The sequence below is a fragment of the Ictalurus furcatus genome, chromosome 24 (genome assembly GCF_023375685.1).
Source record: "Ictalurus furcatus strain D&B chromosome 24, Billie_1.0, whole genome shotgun sequence".
NCBI classification, from domain to species: domain Eukaryota; kingdom Metazoa; phylum Chordata; class Actinopteri; order Siluriformes; family Ictaluridae; genus Ictalurus; species Ictalurus furcatus.
This window is the reverse complement of record NC_071278.1, coordinates 669,298-687,511: the sequence shown is the minus strand read 5'-3', so window position 1 is coordinate 687,511 and position 18,214 is coordinate 669,298. Positions and strand designations below refer to the sequence as shown.

General features: G+C 44.5%; 4 protein-coding genes across 5 annotated transcripts in view; 3 read left to right on the top strand and 1 right to left on the bottom strand.

The window, feature by feature from the left end:
* mreg (melanoregulin) overlaps positions 1 to 1,044 on the top strand; it is a 7,458-nt gene extending 6,414 nt beyond the window's left edge. The window contains exon 5 of the mRNA XM_053613491.1: positions 436 to 1,044. Coding sequence (XP_053469466.1) covers positions 436 to 639 — 204 coding nt within the window. The 3' untranslated portion in view covers positions 640 to 1,044. The remainder of the gene's footprint in view (positions 1 to 435) is intronic.
* Positions 1,045 to 1,700: 656 nt separating this feature from the next.
* On the top strand, positions 1,701 to 4,807 carry naxe (NAD(P)HX epimerase). 2 transcript variants are annotated; one of them, XM_053612964.1, is made up of 7 exons: positions 1,701 to 1,826; positions 2,778 to 2,955; positions 3,042 to 3,150; positions 3,254 to 3,364; positions 3,560 to 3,670; positions 4,003 to 4,150; positions 4,442 to 4,807. In XM_053612964.1, the coding sequence occupies exons 2-7, from the start codon at positions 2,792 to 2,794 to the stop codon at positions 4,642 to 4,644; spliced, it is 846 nt and encodes a 281-aa protein (XP_053468939.1). In that variant the 5' UTR covers positions 1,701 to 1,826; positions 2,778 to 2,791; the 3' UTR covers positions 4,645 to 4,807. The 2 variants fall into 2 exon arrangements, with proteins under 2 accessions (XP_053468939.1, XP_053468938.1); XM_053612963.1 differs by lacking the exon at positions 1,701 to 1,826 and adding an exon at positions 2,009 to 2,268.
* Positions 4,808 to 5,152: 345 nt separating this feature from the next.
* rab25a (RAB25, member RAS oncogene family a) lies at positions 5,153 to 12,202 on the bottom strand. The gene is made up of 5 exons (XM_053612965.1): positions 11,092 to 12,202; positions 10,700 to 10,895; positions 8,552 to 8,745; positions 7,765 to 7,845; positions 5,153 to 7,473 (listed from the first exon to the last, which is right to left on the bottom strand). Exons 1-5 carry the CDS (start codon positions 11,126 to 11,128, stop codon positions 7,349 to 7,351), a joined length of 633 nt encoding a protein of 210 aa, XP_053468940.1. The 5' UTR covers positions 11,129 to 12,202; the 3' UTR covers positions 5,153 to 7,348.
* Positions 12,203 to 12,288: 86 nt separating this feature from the next.
* Positions 12,289 to 16,479, top strand: sf3b4 (splicing factor 3b, subunit 4). Its single transcript, XM_053612961.1, has 6 exons — positions 12,289 to 12,746; positions 13,702 to 13,830; positions 14,098 to 14,640; positions 14,759 to 14,932; positions 15,789 to 15,941; positions 16,142 to 16,479. The coding sequence occupies exons 1-6, from the start codon at positions 12,713 to 12,715 to the stop codon at positions 16,306 to 16,308; spliced, it is 1,200 nt and encodes a 399-aa protein (XP_053468936.1). The 5' UTR covers positions 12,289 to 12,712; the 3' UTR covers positions 16,309 to 16,479.
* The last annotated feature ends 1,735 nt before the right edge of the window (positions 16,480 to 18,214 follow it).

The following is an 18,214-nucleotide window of genomic DNA, read 5'->3' as shown; positions in this document are numbered from 1 at the left end:
CTCCCTCTCACTCTCTCTATCTCTCTCTCTCTCCCTCTCTCTCTCTCTCTCTCCCTCTCTCTCTCCCTCTCACTCTCTCTCTCTCCCTCTCTCTCTCCCCATCTCTCTCTCCCCCTCTCTCTCTCCCTCTCCATCTCTCTCTCCCTCTCACTCTCTCCCTTTCCCTCTCCCTCTCTCTATCTCTCTCTCTCACTCTCTCTCTCTCCCTCTCTCTCCCTCACTCTCTCTCTCATTCCCTCTATCTCTCCCTCTCTCTCTCTCTCTCTCCCTCACTCTCTCTCCCTCTCCCTCTCTCCCTCTCTCTCTCCCTCACTCTCTCTCTCATTCCCTCTCTATCTCTCCCTCTCTCTCTCTCTCTCTCTCACTCCCTCTCACTCTCTCTCTCTCTCTCTCTCTCTCTCTCTCTCTCTCTCTCTCTCTGTCTCTCTCTCTCAGGACCGGTTGATTTATCTGGATGCTGCAGAAGACTTTGTGGCGAAAGCTCGTCGTTTTTATCCTCCCAGGGATGAAGATGATGAAGAGGAGGATAAAGCGATAAACCTGCCCCTGCTGCTTTCGCGCCTTAATCAGCGTCTGAATGCAGGAGAGGATGATGATGACGGTGATGATGAAGGAGACATGAGTGGCCAGGATGATTAATAACTGTACTATACTCACTGCACATTGTTTAGACGATTAGAACAGTGTTAGCGCTTACAGTTCTTTAAGAGTTCATTTTGAGTTAAAAGAGTTAGGACAAATGTAATTTATATAGTATGAATACTTCTAACAGTTTAAGTGTGAAGGGTTAGATTGTTTTAATATTTTAGTTAATTCTAGATTTAAGGTTTTAAGTGTAAGGTGAGTATTAAGGTTTAGCTAGTATGAAAGGTTTGGCTAAGTCTGGCTATAAAGGTCAGCGCTAATGAAGGTTAAGTAGCTTTGCTAAGTTTCAACCTCATGCAGTTCACCCACCTGTCGTTTTTATCGTAAGAACTCAAAGTAAATATGAAATATAAGATAAATAAAGTGTGTGTAAACCAGTAAATAAAATAAAACGAATGTGTTTTTCTGGTACTGTCATGTGTTCATATTTTCAAACCTTTCTCCCGAATTTAACTTTTAAAATACCTAAAACAGATAATAACATAAACAAACAAATATCTTATAGGTTTTTGTTAATACTGAAATAATCCTGAATATCTTTTTTATGTCCAGAGATTAATAAAGAAGCTGGAGTCCAGGGCAATTAATAAACCAGTAGTCAGTTATTAATGTAAACAATTAACAATGAAGTAATTATTTATCAGGTAAATAAAACATGGGCGCATGGTGGCTTAGTGGTCCGCCTCACACCTCCAGGGTTGGGGGTTTGAGTACCCCTGTGTGTGTGGAGTTTGCATGTTCTCCCCGTGCTGCGGGGGTTTCCTCCGGGTACTCCGGTTTCCTCCCCCAGTCCAAAGACATGCATGGTAGGCTGATTGGCGTGTTTAAAGTGTCTGTAGTGTATGAATGGGTGTGTGATTGTGTATGTGAGTGTGCCCTGCGATGGATTGGCACCCTGTCCAGGGTGTACCCCACCCTGTGCCCCATGCTCCCTGGGATAGGCTCCAGGTTCCCCGCGACCCTGAAGAGGATAAGCGGTTGAAGATGGATGGATGGATGGATATAATAAAACATATTCTGTACGTAAGATGAATCATGATTAGACATGGATAAAAACATTATAAAAGCGTGGAAAAACACGTGTTCTGTGGCGTTTATTTTGAAACTTCCGGTGTCGTGAGGACCTTCCGGCTGTCCACTGTGTTCGCCTGATTTAAAATCCCAGTAACTCTCTGGCGCAGGTAAATAAATCCAAACTAAATTAGCAAGCTTGTGTTTTTTTACTCATATAGCTGAACAGATTTAGCATACGTGTCAGTTAAACGTTTAATATCAAAGCGCGTGATTATAGCCAGCTAGTTAAGGTGAGATGCTAACTTTTACAGCTAGCTCACTGGCATGATACACGTTAAAATAATTTACGCATTCATTTAGATTCTCGAAACCACCATAGATAAAGTTAACTCGGTAAAATGTTCTCATTTTCACAGATATGTTTGAATTATTGTTTTGTAGGAATGATTGATCAATATTGTGAGTAATGCAGGGCGAATGTAGAAACCCGGAAATGACGTAAGAGTCACTGGGTTATGTTGACATTCTTTATTTTGCGTTAAAGCGCTGCATGTTTTTCTCAGTTCCAGTGTTTAAAAGCTGTTTCTGTAGTTCACGCGCTTTTCACAGGTGAGTGAGAGTGAGAAAGTCTATCACAGTCCTCATACATGGAGGTTATAAGCGCTCATAACTTCATGTGGTCGTAATTGCTTCTCAAACTAAATTACAGGAGGTAATATATCGTTAGTTCGACTACATGAGGTAAATGTGAATATTTTATATTTGTTATTAACTATTTTATCTTTGTTATTTAAAATGTAATATTGACGTTTTCACCTGTCTTTCTGCTTATTAGTGAAGAGTCGGTTGTTAGACTCGGCTCATTTGAACATTGAGTCGACTCTTATCAGGAAAAATGTGAATTAATATTCTTAATGAAGCACAGACTCGCCAGCACAATCAGATTACTGCAGCGATGTTTACTGCGTTTTAAACGATCACTGTGTTCAAAACATGGTAAAATTGGTCTTGTGTAAAAGCAATGAACTTAAAAAAATTGACTCTTTTCGGTGAGTGAATCAAATAATCTGACTCACTGAAAACAGTCTGAATTCCCATGACTTCTGTTCATATTCCAGCTCCATCCGGGTGCATGCTGGGATTGCGGGCTCTGTTCGGCATTGGTCTCTTTGTGACGTCACGGGGAGCCACTGTCCTCGCGTGCAGAGCAGCACACACACATGTGTGTGAACACACTTGCACACCACGGTTCACCAGGCAGGCCTGCAGCATGGCCCAGTCAGTCAGGTACTTAGGGTGAGTAGGACACATCCGCCTAAATGAATGAGATAACCTTTTCTTTTATAGAGTAAAAGCTCAGTCGTGTGTGTGTGTGTGTGTAGTCAGGAGGAAGCTCAGCGCATCGATGAGGAGCTTTTCTCAGAGTACAGCTTCAGTGTGGATCAGCTGATGGAGCTCGCTGGACTCAGCTGTGCTACAGCCGTTACAAAGGTAAAGACGAGTTTATGCACGTGACTAAAATACAAACTATCATTACAGAAAATGCATATGTCTTCTCTAACTGTGTGTGTGTGTGTGTGTGTGTCTCTCTCAGGCATATCCTGTACAGTCTCTGCTCAAACTCCCACCCCGTGTGTTAGTGATTTGTGGTCCAGGGAATAACGGCGGTGACGGTCTGGTCTGCGCTCGCCATCTCAAACTGTTTGTGAGTCTCACTCTTCCACTTTTTATCTTGTGGCTGTTTGTTCTTGATCAGATCAGGGTGTGATGAGACGTCTACATGAGGAAACCAGACATGGTTCTGTCCTCAGAGTTACACTACAGCAGCAGAGATAATGAGGAGTACTACGATTATAATATTATGAAGTTTTCTGTGTGTGTGTGTGTGTGTGTTAAATAGGGATATGAACCTGCTGTTCTTTACCCAAAACGACCAAACAAACAACTTTTCCAGAATTTAACCACTCAGTGTGAGAAGATGGAGATTTCTTTCTTGTCTGAAATGCCAGAGGTAAAAAACAAACAAAAAAAGTTACGTTTACCTCAGATACTCAGGCCACGCCCACATTACATGGACTGACACACAGAGGCCACGCCCACACCCACTTCACTGTGACTGATATACCGAGGCCACGCCCACTTTACTTGGACTGACGCGCACACTGATCATACAGCCTTTATTAGAACCAACACATAGGCCACACCCCCTTTCACACACCTTTCTCTTTGTGTTCTGATTGTTATGTGTGTATATAACTATAAATATAAATGAAGATGGTAATCATCTGTAATAATAAATGATCACACACACACATGTTTAACTCTTTACTGTCGGTCCTCCAGGCCGATGAGGTGGATGAGGTTTATAACGTGGTGATCGACGCCATCTTTGGTTTCAGTTTTAAAGGAGCAGTGCGCGAGCCGTTCGCCGCCATTTTATCCTCTCTGAAGAAGATCAGCGTGCCCATCGCCAGCATCGACATCCCCTCGGGTCAGGAGTCTAACATCCTCATTCATTTTATAATAATAACTTTTCTTTAATCACCTGATCTATCTGTTTCTGTCTCGCTCCGGGGGCCGTGTACACTGCACTCCTTCATTTTCATTTCGAATTGAAAACATGGTCACTTTTTTCCCTTTTTTTCACATTCTGTAGCTGCTGTTTCTGACCATAATAAACAAAAAAGGCTTGATTTCATTTCTTTTGACCCCCCCCCAACCACACACACACACACATATACACACACACATCTATATCCTGATTGATGTGTCTTGTTCTCAGGTTGGGACGTGGAGAACGGAGCCTCTGACGGGATCCAGCCCGACCTGCTTGTCTCTCTGACCGCCCCGAAGAAATCTGCGTCTCACTTTCAGGGCCGGTATCACTACCTGGGCGGACGGTTTGTTCCTCCGGCTCTGGACAGGAAGTACGGTCTGAACCTGCCGCAGTATCCCGGGACCGAGTGTGTGCTCCGACTCAACTGACCACTCACTAATCACTCTGAGCACTCGGGACACTTTTCTTTAAAACATACAGATCACAGTGAGACGTCATAACACTCTGTGGAAGGTGTTACATCAGTTAAAATATATATATATTTGCTAATGCTTTAATGTCAATAAACGTCACGGCCTGGCCGGAATACTCTCTCTGGTCTATCATTTGTGTATAAATTATAAATAGGAATAAGCAGCACGCATGCACACGTACACACACGCACACACACACGGTATTGATTTTTACATTGCTCTTTACCAAATTAATATTTTTTTGTTGCTGTGATTTACTTCCACTGTATCTCTTACCTGTTCAGGTGATTTCAAAACCTTTTCACTGAAAGCAGACCCAAGTTAAATTACAGTCGAATAAATCCTGAAGAGGTCATTAGAAGTGAGAGAAACCTGACCCATGGGCTGTGCTCCCATACGTTAATAAGTCCACTTGATTGAGTCCCCTTCAGACATCATCACCTCAAATGAAGTCCAGTAAGTGTACATGTTTAAATATTTTAATGTTATTGTGTTCATCTTCTGGTGAATCTACACAGTGGGGATAGGATTTGCAGAATTATACATGGAGATATAAAATATAGAATTCATATTAAAATATATTAGAATTTTACATTTTTAATCAACATTTTTTGTGACCGGAGATTTGAAATCTAAAGCGTGTGATTTTCTACAAACAAAAACAATATAAATGACGTGTAAACATTTTCTGCAGGCTCGACTTCTGTGCATCACATCAGGTCTAAAATAAATCATTTTATTCCAACTCGTCAATCCGAAGCGTAAATGTTAAAGGCTGAACACTGGCCATGACGTGATCGTTACGCCATCATCGCGTTATACATTCATGACTCGTGCGAGGATTTTGTCCAATCACAACGCAGCAGGCCAGCTGGCCAATCGGAGAAGTCTGGGCTTTTCAGAAGGAGGGGCTTTGCAGAAATCTGCGCATTCCTGGGATTTCCGGTACTGCAATAATGTACATTATTTGACAAATAATGCATATTTTGAACATTAAAACATGTTAACCTGCTCTCTTACAACCAATAGTCAAAGTAAAGAACGTTTAAAAATGTTTAAAAGTCATGATATGACCCCTTTAAAATAAAATCACGTTAAAATAAAAACCATCACATGATCCAAACCCAGCCCTGTGTTCCAATAACATTCTCCACACACACTTGTCCACTTCCCCTAGCCACTCCAAAGCACGGCTTACGTCACAGTGTGTATCAGAGTGTATTGTTCAACACACTCCATCTCGAGTAACTGAAAAAATGTCACCTCAGAGCGCAAACACAGTCCTGAGCTAACACACAAGCCTGAGCTAACACAAGCCTGAGCTAACACACAATCCTGAGCTAACACACAAGCCTGAGCTAACACAAGCCTGAGCTAACACAAGCCTGAGCTAACACACAATCCTGAGCTAACACACAATCCTGAGCTAACACACAAGCCTGAGCTAACACACAATCCTGAGCTAACACACAAGCCTGAGCTAACACACAATCCTGAGCTAACACACAAGCCTGAGCTAACACACAAGCCTGAGCTAACACACAAGCCTGAGCTAACACACAATCCTGAGCTAACACACAAGCCTGAGCTAACACAAGCCTGAGCTAACACACAATCCTGAGCTAACACAAGCCTGAGCTAACACACAATCCTGAGCTAACACACAAGCCTGAGCTAACACAATCCTGAGCTAACACACAAGCCTGAGCTAACACACAATCCTGAGCTAACACACAAGCCTGAGCTAACACAATCCTGAGTTAAAAACCCACCTCAACTCCTGTATTCAGCCATTAAAAACAACATCTGACTTAAACTCAGTGATTGGACTTAAATTCTTACTCAGAATTACAAGTTTAAACAGATTATTCCTTCTCAGAAGTCAGAAAGTTCCTGTTTCCACACTTAGCCATGAGCTCATCGTTATGCTAATCCACTGCTAGGCCGCTAGGTGTGTTCTGGTGGTTTGTTTGTTTTCTGTGTGATTATATGGACACAGTTTTAAAAATACACCCAATGTTACATTTTTAAGCTAATCACTAGCTAATCAACACCACTGTTTAAGATGATTCATTTTAAATTATCCACTTAAATCTGAAGGAGATTAAAATAAACTAGTTACAGAGTTCTACTGGTCCCTGATGGGTTTTAATGCATTTCTGGTGGTCTGTAATGGTCGTTTAATAGTTTCTAATGGTTTCTGTTGGAGTATCTGATTTCTTTGTAATGCTAAATTGGAACATCTCTAACAGAAACCTTCAGGAATCTGATGGAAACCATTACAGATCTTCCAGTTCCTAATGGTTTTTAATGTGTTTCTGGTGGTTTGTAATGGTAGTTTCATGGATCGTTTGGTTCCTAATGGTTTCTGATGGATTCTCTGACTTTATTCTCATAAAAGAAGGTTCTGTTGTGCTCTAGTTGTGATTAATAGTATCCAGAATATCCCTGATGAAAATCTTTAGAAATCTGATGGAAACCGTTACAGATTTTCCAAACGGACATCAACGGGATCCTCATCTAATCTAGGGGAAGTGAACGAGTGTGCGCTGGAGAACGGTATTGGAACATAGCCGAGGGACCAGCTTCACTTTTACACAGTGTAAAGCTCGTAACGCTGTAGGCATCTCTGTGAGGATGATGAAGGTTTTTTTTATCTTCACTGTTTCCTACAGCAGCCCCTGCTCTCCTCTGTAGTTTCAATGATGGGGCCGGTGGTGCCGAGAGTCACGGCGCTGATGGAACCTCGAGTCACCTGTTTACTCGCCACCTTCCTGTGGATTTCTGAGACACAAAGAAAGAAAACGACCCATAACATTCTCTTCACATGTGCACATGAACCCTCTGTTGTGATCACTACTTAGCAAAGTTCTGTCTTATTAGCCCAGTCTTTACATTGTTTATGCCACTGTAACTTTAATATTAAAATCCTTTACATACAGTGAGATGGAAACAGCGCCTCCTGGTGGCAAGTGTGTGTGTGTGTGTGTGTTTTGATGCCGATTAATGACAGTGCTTGGATTCCTTTCTCTACTTCATTACACTTCTAAATGTCAGCATGTTTAGAACCCACACCTGTGAGAACCTGGAGGAACGCAGTCCCGACGTTGGTTGATTGGAGAGCTGAAGTTTCGATGAAGAGCAGACCTTTACTCTCTGCAGGAAGGAGCGGAGCAGAGTTAGCGTTAGCTTTAAACACGATTCAAAGTGTTCTCTGGACACAAAGTTTTTATTACTACAGAACCGTTCTTCAGGGAACTACAGGAATAGTTGTGTATTAGAAGAACCTTGGTGCTTAGGGTTCTGAGCAAAATCCCAGAACAACACAATTAACCCTGAACTGCAAAATACCACATGCTTAGAGAAAAAATGGTTCCTCAAAGGTTTTAGATTAAGATCATACCCAGTGGGATGGAAAAAAACAAACCTTTGTGGTGTTACATAGAACTATTTCTATCTTAAGAGTACTAATTGATTTGCATAAGTATTTTCTAAACATACACTACATGTCCAAAAGTTTGTGCACCCTGACCATCACACTCGTATGTGCTTGTTGAACATCCCATTTATTCCAGATTTATTCCCACGCTTCAGAGAAGGCTTTCCACTAGATTTTATGATGGTCAGGGGTGCGCATACTTTTGGTCATATACATGTGTACGTTAATGTAGTGGACATGTAGTGGACCACTTTTATGTTAGCAGAACTTTCCACCATCTGTCAAGTCCTCTAACTGTCCTGATAACGTCTTTGAATAACATTTGTGAACATTCCTACAACGTTCCTGCAACATTTCCATTACGATCATTAAACTGGGAGAGTCGTGTGAGCAAACAATTATTACGCTTTTTTTTCTCTTTACCTGCAAAAGCTTTGGCCTCCTCTGTGGGGACTGTGCGCTGGGTTGCCAGATCACTCTTATTCCCCACCAGCATGATGACGATGTGAGGGTCGGCGTGGTCGTACAGCTCCTTCAGCCACCGCTCCACGTTATCGTACGTCAGGTGTTTGCTGATGTCATACACCAGCAGGGCTCCGACCGCACCTCTGTAATACCTGAACAACACATTTCCCATTATACAGCCTCCAATCAGGCCACGCCGACAGCCGGACCACATTCTTCTGCTTTTGTCCTAACTCGGAACACACCTGAGTCAGGTATCGAACCCTAATTACCTGTTTACCGGTCACAGGTGTGTAGAGCTGTGTGTTACACTCTGCACTCATGTGAATCCGTCACATTAATGCAATTATTTATAACTCTCACACAATTAACTGTGTGTATGCTTAGCTATGTAATGCAAATCCAGAAGTATTGGCACCCCTCATGAAAATCATCCCTTATTTTTTTTTTTTTTTTTTACAACACAGATAAAACTAATGTCCTGTGAATCATACGGGGGGATAACTAAAAACACTACATCTCTAAAATTACATATAGAAAAAAAATGTAGACTTGTAAACAATCCAGACAAAATAAGAAAACACAGCTATTTTCACCGTTAAACTGTGGACGCAATTTAAAGCCTCTACGCCAAATAATATGTAAATTATTGAGTAATATGTAAATTACTGTAATTCACTGAATAATATGCAAGATTCTCTATTTCACATTACAGACGTCCGCAGGTTAAACACATGGTGATACTGTCTTATTTTTTATCCATGTAGTTGGTGATTTCAATAGTATTGGCACCCCACACAATTAATATTTGCTGAAGGCTCTCCTGGAGAGAACAGCACTGCGTCACTTCCTGTGATATCTAACAAAGTTGGAGACGACCTCACATCCACTCGTCCATTCAGAACATGGTTTCCTGTATAATCTCGGGTTTGTGCACGTGGACGTCCTCGTAAACTCACAATACAGAGTTTTACAGGATTCAGATCCAGAGAAACAAATCGTTCATCGTTGTGTCTCGCAAACACTTCAATGCATGTTTTATTGATATCTATCTACAGCCTGGGTTTAACCTCCTGGCAGAGACAACCAGGTTTTGGATCGTTTTTCTCAAACAGCCACAAAAACAGCTCCAACGCATCACAGATCCACCTCCAGATTTATCAGCAGGGCATCAGATGCTTTTCCTCATAATTGTTTGTGTTTTTTTTCCTCTACTGCAGCACATCCGAGCTGCATGTTATTGTGACTGCGGCTTCTAACAGCTGATTTAAAACCAGAAGAATGAACTAAATTGTGCATCTGTGAACATGGTTCCAAGTCTTGGCAAAAATTCCAGCTTAACTCCATCTCAGGAATCGTACCAGATGACCCAAAAAGCACCACAATCTGCTACAGGAAAATGGAGACGTCACGGTGGTGCGCACGCATTTCTGATTCACGGTTTCACTCAACATGGCTTTTTATCTTCACCTGGTCCGACCATTATCCACTCCATAATCCCCCCTTGTTCCTCTCCCAGTCTTTGCAATATGTTCTTCCTTGTTTAGATGACTGACCTGGCATTCTGAAGGTAAATCAGAAGAAACACATTCCTACAAAAAACGTATTCCAACCGGAACCAGCAAACGCAGAACGTTTTCCTAACACTAGTATTTGGTTCCCCTTGCTTATTTAATTTTTTGGTGGGAGGGGTCTGCACTTACACTTTCCCATAGCCATAGGCTATGTTTGTGGAAACTGATTCAATTTAATTTGCTTTAAAACAAGATCTTAGCCGCTGCAGACTATTTAAAAAAGTACCCAGAAAACACCACCTGCAGATTTGAAGTCTTGCTCCAAAATGCAGTTTGGTGTAAAAAACAAACAAACCCAAAAACCTAAACAAAACATGGCCCTGTCAACGCTGAGTGTGAATCTGTGGTCTTCAGGATCTCTATCTCCATCTTATCACCACCTTCCTGATCATTGGTTTACTTCCTGGTCATTTACTAGTTGCTCCAGATTTTAAACTACTACGGCTCTGATCTGATCTGAAGAGAATGATTGTTTTTAGAGCGAAGGTTATCAGTGTCTTCTAATGTTTTCTGTCAGCAGTTACACACTCACGCTGAGGTGATGGCTCTGTAGCGCTCCAGACCGGCTGTGTCCCAAATCTGAGCTTTAATGGTCACTCCATCCAGCTGCACGCTGCGAGTGCTGAACTCCACCCCGATGGTGGTGCGGCTGTCGTGGTTAAATTCGCTCTTGGTGAATCGGGACAGCAGGTTGCTCTTCCCGACTCCAGATTCTCCAATTAACACCACTGACCAAAGTGTGTGTGTGCGTGTGTGTGTGTGTGTGTGTGTGAGAGAGAGAGAGAGAGAGAGAGAGAGAGACATGAAGACATGAACGTCAGTGCACTTTTCTAAGTGGTAAAGCCAAATTTGCATTCCTAACACCAGAAACCATCAGACACCAGCAGTGTATTTTCATACAGCACACAGAAGTCTGACTCTCACCTTTAAAAACAAAGTTGTATCCCAAATCGGTGGCCATGTTCACGTCAGGGTCTGAAGTGCAGCTCAGGACGGAGGAAATGAGGAAACTCCACACTGATCAAATCATCTAGCTGTGAGGAGGATGAGTTATGATCCCATGCTGTCGAGATTGCGAGTGTGCTTTACTTCCTGTCCGGATGAGGCTCGGTGTGGACAGGGTGGTGTGTCAGGAGAAACAGGTCTAACCGCCAAAACACACACACACACACACACACACACACACACACACACACACACACACACACACACACACACACACACACGCAGACAGACACACACACACATACACACACACAATAACAGGGTGTGGCCAAATCATTCATTTGACTCTCAGCTGTGTGACATTTAAAAGCCAAATGAGGGCGGGGCTTTGAGTAGGCGGCTGATGGGTGTGTCTTTAAGCTTGAATATGAACCCCGCCCTCTAAAGTAGTTTTGTGTTTTCACACAAGGAGGTTTTGCTAGCAAATATGAGCATAAACAACTAACAATGACTTCCATATATAGACTCAGGGGCAAGGTGGCTTAGTCGTTAGCATGTCTGCCTCGTACCTCTGGGGTTCAGGGTTCGAATCCTGCCTCTGCCCTGTGTGCGTGGTCTTTGCATCTTCTCCCTGTGCTTTGGGGGTTTCCTCGCCAGTCCAAAAACACGCACTGTAGGCATTTCCAAATTGTTCATAGTGTGTGTGTGTGTGTGTAATGGGTTGGCATCCTGTCCAGGCTGAGATAAGCTCCAGGCTCCCCACGACCCTGTGTTGGATAAACAGTACAGAAAACAGATGGATGGATTTATAGACTCAAAGACACACCCACATTACGATGTCATATATAGACTCGAAGACACGCCCACATTACTATATCATATATAGACTCAAAGACACGCCCACATTACTATATCATATATAGACTCAAAGACACGCCCACATTACTATATCATATATAGACTCAAAGACACGCCCACATTACTATATCATATATAGACTCAAAGACACGCCCACTTTCCCATCTGACAGACCAGGCGTGTTAAACACAGCCTTTCTTATGGAGTGTAACTGAATTGAAAGCGTGTTAATGATGTACAGGCTAACAATATGACACAAAATCCCAATGAAGTCCGTTTCAGTTTTAGGGTGTAACACTGCAGAATATGGAAAGGTTGGGGGGTGAATACTTATGTAAATAACTGAATGGTAAACTCATAACTTGGGGTAAAAGTTGGTAATGAGTGTGTTCATGTGTTGTGCAGGTGATCTCTGTTCTTAGCGCTCTGTGTGTTCAGATTATAGCTTTCAGATAAACACAGATAAACGAACACATGTTACAGGGGTTGTTGTTGAGGTACTGGTCACTAAACTGATTTCTTTTCCGGTCCGGTTCAGTCACGACACTGGACCGAGTGTAATGCGGCCCGTTAGCTAAAGCGAGTCCTACAGATTAGCAGCAGTAATTCACACCGAGTGAGTGAGTGTGATCATGCAGCCGTGTCACTAGGTGGCGGCACTGAGCTGAAACTGTGACCACGCGCTTCCACACCGCGCGCGAAGAAGAACACGACTTCCGCCAGCGCACGCAGCGGTTTCGTCATGGCGGCGGGACCGATATCAGAAAGAAATCAAGGTAGTTTTATATAAACGTCTGCACTGATATGGACTTTACATTCTTTTATAAAGTGATAACTCGCTTTTATTGTAAAAGCTCTTTTATTAAACTTGCAGCTTCATCCACAGTGAGCGATATTGTGCTGAATTTCGAGAGAAAACATTAGCTAGCTAGCTGAACTAGCTCTCTCATTGAGATAAGATCAGTTCTGAACTTCCCTCCTGTACTCCTTCTTTACATTTGATAAAGAAGTGACTGTATTCATCATGTTTAAGCTTCAGTATGCATTTGTGGATGTGTTTATTTGGCTGTAACATTCCTGACATCACTTTTCTTTGTGTATGTAGGTAAGGTATCACTTAATCCACACATGGCCCTGTTTATGTAATGAGATTAGAATTATTAGTGCTATTATTTTTAAATTCCTGAGACTTTATATCTCCAGAATGTGTTATATCCAGTTAAACATGTCTCTGTAAGCTCTTCGTGTGTTATTTAGTTTGCTGTTGCAGATTCCTCCTGATGTATTCCCCCTCTGTCCTCCACAAGCCCAGTGTTCTGATCCACAGTCCCGCTTTACCGCCGGACTGAACGCTTCTGACTTAATAACATGTGCAGGGTTTATGGCCAGGTGCTTTCCTCCTCTGAAGGAAGGAGACGGTCAGATCTTCCAGGTGACACGGTCTTACCTGAGATTGTTTTCTCAGTCTAATGAGGATATTCACAGAAGCTGGACAGAGAGACAGACAGAGAGAGAGAGAGGGGTGTAGGAGCTCCAGTCTTGGTCTGTTGTGGTTGTGAAGGTTTAAAAGAAGAAAGATGTCCGTTCTGTCCGTGTCTCATTCCTGCAGTTAAACACCTACTGTGTCTCGGCTGCGTGCGCAGCAGGGAGCTGTGTGGGACTCTGTGTTTCTGTGTGTGTGTAGTATATTATTAACTGTGTGTGTGTGTGTTTGTGTGTGTGTGTGTTCAGATGCGACGGTGTACGTAGGTGGTCTGGATGAGAAAGTGTCTGAGCCGTTGTTATGGGAACTCTTCCTTCAGGCTGGACCGGTGGTGAACACACACATGCCCAAAGACAGAGTGACGGGACAACATCAGGGTGAGACACATTCTCACACACACACACATTCTCACACACACACACATTCTCTCACACACACGCACAGAATTCATCAGAACCTAGAACAGTGTTCTAGGTTCATTAGAAAAATTTGACTTTATCCGCAAGTCTCTGTCTGTCTGTCTGTCTGTCTGTCTGTCTCTCTGTCTGTCTCTCTGTCTGTCTGTCTGTCTGTCTGTCTGTCTCCCTCTTGAGTAATATGAAAGTGTTGATATTTAGTGAGTGAATCCCTGTGTGTGTATATAGGTTACGGTTTTGTGGAGTTCCTCAGTGAAGAAGATGCTGATTACGCTATAAAGATCATGAACATGATAAAGCTGTACGGTAAACCCATCCGCGTGAACAAAGCCTCGGCTCACAACAAGAACCTGGACGTGGGAGCGAACATCTTCATCGGGAACCTGGACCCCGAGATCGACGAGAAGCTCCTGTACGACACGTTCAGCGCGTTCGGCGTCATCCTGCAGACCCCCAAGATCATGAGAGACCCCGACACGGGGAACTCCAAGGGTTACGCCTTCATCAACTTCGCCAGCTTCGACGCGTCGGATGCGGCCATCGAGGCGATGAACGGTCAGTACCTGTGTAACCGGCCCATCACCGTGTCCTACGCCTTCAAGAAGGACTCCAAGGGGGAGCGGCACGGATCGGCCGCCGAGAGACTCCTCGCCGCGCAGAACCCGCTCTCGCAGGCCGACCGGCCGCATCAGCTGTTCGCCGACGCTCCGCCCCCTCCTTCTGCCCCCACCCCCGTCATGACCGCGCTGGGAGCGGCCATGCCCATACCCGGTCAGTGAGCACGCTCAGTTCTGTTCCTCTAATCCATTTTATCTCTGTGTGTACGTGACAGATGAAGAACCGATGCGAGAACCGTGTTAACGTTGTACTGAACCTGTCTTTTTCACAGGCATGCCTCCTCCTGGTGCCTTCCCACCAGTACCCCCACCTGGTTCTTTACCCCCTGGAATGCCCCCCGGGATGCCCATGCCCCCTGCCCCGGGCACTCCTGCTTCTCAGGGGGCCTCTGGAGTACCTCCACATGGACCTCCACCGTTCCCTCCAGCGGGCATGCACCCACCAGGTGAGAACCGAGCACCTTCAGCTGTGTTCAGAACATCACCATGCACAGTGTTCTAGTTCTGCGATCCCTGGTAGTCGTGTTCTAGGCTCTGCGTGTTCTACATCCCCGAACTCCAGCTCTAGAACTTTAGACGTCTACAGTCGTGGTGTTCTAGGATCTGAGAGATTAGTGTTGTAGGAAATCAGGATCACCAGTCCCGAATTACAGGCTCTCTGCGCGCCCCATGACCGGGTGCTTGTCCTAGTGCTAGCTCTAGAATTCCATGTCAGATCTTTGGATTGTCTAGAGTTTGTGTTCTCGGATGACCGTGTTCTCAGTTTTAAGTGTACCAGGATCCTGTGGCAAGTCACCCTTCCATACTTGCAGGTGCTCAGTGTTTCTCGTTCTAGAATCATATAACAAATGTACCAGATGTCGAGAGTCTGTGCTCTAGAACCCCCGGTAGGTCAGTGCTCCACACTCGCAAGTGTTCCGAGTTCTAGCTCTAGAATCCCATGACAGATGTAATAAAATGCAGGTGCTCAATGTTCTCGAGCTCTCGCAGGGTTCACACTTCAAATGTGCAGGTTCTAGAGTTCTAGAATGCTTTGACCAATGATCCAGATGCCTGGAATCTCAAGGCAAGTCCATGGTTCCAGACTGGCAGGTTCTGAGCACTCTTTGTTAAGCTGTTACGGAGCAATCATGCAAATCCTGCTCAGAATTTCAGATGCTCTAGAATTCAGGTGGAACTTCACTGCTTTAAACGTGCAGGTTCTCATGGTCTCAGTTCTGCAGTCCGGTGGCAGTTAAATGTTCTCTCGTGGAGATTGCGGTTCTCTCAGCATGACTGTTCTCTCCTCCGTCTTTCCCTCAGGAATGCCGCCGATGCCCATGCCTCACTCTGGACCTCCTGGAATGGTGCCTCCTCCTCCAGGATCCACCCAGCACCGGGCCCCGCCTCCCCCCGGCATGCCCCCACCCCCACAGATGGGCATGCCTCCCCGGGGACCGTTTGGCCCACCCATGGGTACGTGCACAGATCAGTTAGTTCTGCTTCCTTGTGAAGAAGCATGGGTTCTCTGCTGTGAGGATTAAAGGATTGTAAGATTGTGGATGTTTTTTGCGAGGACAGATTTTAGATCTGATTCTAAAGTGTTCGGTTCTACAGGGAACAGAAGCCATTCAGTATGGGATGGGTTCTCAGTGACTGTTCTTTTCCTCCCGCAGGTCATCCGATGCCCCCTGGGATGAGAGGCCCGCCTCCCCCGATGCCACCCCCAGGTTACGGCACAGGTCCCCCTCGTCCTCCTCCGTTTGGTTTCCAGAGACCGCCAATGCCCCCGCGCCCCCCTGCACCACCCCGGGCCCCTCTCAGAGCACCCCTGCCCCCCTAACCCATAGGTTTACTAGAACCACAGCTTGTTTTTTTATTTCTCATTCCAGCAGTTTACTGAAGGACAGAACTGTTCGGAGAAAACTCTGTGTATACTGATGATTCCCCCTCTTTTAGTTTCACTGTTCTTTAATAGGATTAACTATGAATAAACATTTTTATATAGAAAGACCAGGTGGTGTGTGTGTGTGTGTGTGTTATTGTTAATGGAGGTGTAGAGGATTTATGGAAAATATAAGTCTGTATCTCTGCTTCTGAGGAAGTGTCTGAGGGTTTGATTAAAACACACGGGTTGCATCTGAAATCGTGTAGCTACTGCACGGCCGATGAAAGAGTACGTACTAACCTGTGTGTGTGTGTGTAGTATAAATACAATCCCTGACTGACACACAGAGGCCACACCTCCTTTATTAAGACTGACAGAAACCCTTGGTCATGTCTCAGTGTGTGTTCTTATGTGATCTTGCGTCCTTGTGAACTCGTCCAGTACTGAAGAATGAAAGAACCGGGTCGCACGAAATGACCCTGATTCATCTCCAGGCTGCGTCAGCTGCAGACCCAAGTGTACCGAACCTGCTTGAAGTCCCAGAAGTCATTGCAGCAAAACAACAGCGGCTGACCGAAGCCTGACCTGTACCTGCAGTTTTAACATCTTAATAACAATCTAAATAAATCTAAATAAACATCTATAAAGAATGATTTATAGTTTAGACTGAGATATACACCGATCAGCCATAACATTAAAACCACAGACAGGTGACGTGAGTAATGTTGATCTCGTCACAGAGACACCTGTAGAGGGGGGTATATATTTATTAGGCAGCAGGTGAACAGTCAGTTGTGGATGTTGACGTGTTGGAAGCAAGAGAAATGGGCGAGTGTAAGGATCTGAGAGACTTTAACACGGGTCAGATTGTGACGTCTAGACGTCTGGGTCAGAGCGTCTCCAGAACCGCAGGTGTTGTGGGGTGTTCCCAGTGTGCAGGGATTAGTACCTACCAAAAGTTCTCCAGGGCAGTGTGATGCTCTGGTAATGTTCTGCTGGGAAACGTCGAGTCCTGCGTTCACGTGGATGTCACTTTGACGCGCAGAACCTACCTTAACACCGCTCCAGAGCGAGTTCACCCCTTCATGGTGACCGTGTTCTCTAATATCAGTGTCCTCTCTCAGCAGGATAACGCTCCCTGACACACTGCACACACTGTTCAGGAACGCTTTGAGGAACACGACAAAGAGTTCAAGGTGTTGACTCGACCTCCAGATTCCCCAGATCTCAATCCCATCCAGCGTCTGTGGGACGTTCTGGACAAACGAGTCCGATCCACGGAGACCCCGCCTCACAACTTACAGGACTTACAGGATCTGCTGCTGACGTCTCGGTGTCAGATCCCACAGCGCACCTTCAGAGGTCTCGTGGAGTCCACGCCTCGACGAGTCACAGCTGTTTTGAGGCACGAGGAGAGAAGAACCTACACCATATTAGGCAGGTGGTCTTAATGTTATGGCTGATCGGTGTAGCTTCCATCCTGAGGTAACGGTAAACTCATTAGCTTAGTTTTTAGTTAACGTGAGGTCAGAGTTGCAAACAGAGTTTACTGCATTACAACGGCTTAAAGAACTTTTAGTAAGACTAAAACTTCACGAGAACACAAGTTCATTCTTACAATTGAGAAACAGCCCTTGCCACCCTCCTTAAGCGTTAGACCACACCCTTCATTAGGACCACACCCCCTTCGCTCCCTTCATACTGAGCCACTGCAGATGCTTAACAGCTGTCCAGCATGCATTTATTATTGCGGAGTAAAATCCAGTAGCGAACATCAACTATTCTTCCTGTAAGAATTTAACCTCAGACTCGTGCAGTTTTCCTGTAAAGTTAAATACTGTCCCGTTTGTGTCACTCTGAC

Bases quoted from the DNA above. Each gene is read 5' to 3' on its own strand.
- naxe (XM_053612964.1), top strand. From the start codon at position 2,792: ATGCTGGGATTGCGGGCTCTGTTCGGCATTGGTCTCTTTGTGACGTCA. The intron at 2,956-3,041 runs GTGAGTAGGACA...GTGTGTGTGTAG, and splicing joins CAGTCAGTCAGGTACTTAGG to TCAGGAGGAAGCTCAGCGCA. The intron at 3,365-3,559 runs GTGAGTCTCACT...TGTGTTAAATAG, and splicing joins CTCGCCATCTCAAACTGTTT to GGATATGAACCTGCTGTTCT.
- rab25a (XM_053612965.1), bottom strand. From the start codon at position 11,128: ATGGCCACCGATTTGGGATACAACTTTGTTTTTAAAG. The intron at 10,896-11,091 runs GTGAGAGTCAGA...CACTTTGGTCAG, and splicing joins ATACAACTTTGTTTTTAAAG to TGGTGTTAATTGGAGAATCT. The intron at 7,846-8,551 runs GTAAAGAGAAAA...TCCTTCCTGCAG, and splicing joins GGAGGCCAAAGCTTTTGCAG to AGAGTAAAGGTCTGCTCTTC.
- sf3b4 (XM_053612961.1), top strand. From the start codon at position 12,713: ATGGCGGCGGGACCGATATCAGAAAGAAATCAAG. The intron at 12,747-13,701 runs GTAGTTTTATAT...GTGTGTGTTCAG, and splicing joins GATATCAGAAAGAAATCAAG to ATGCGACGGTGTACGTAGGT. The intron at 15,942-16,141 runs GTACGTGCACAG...TTCCTCCCGCAG, and splicing joins ACCGTTTGGCCCACCCATGG to GTCATCCGATGCCCCCTGGG.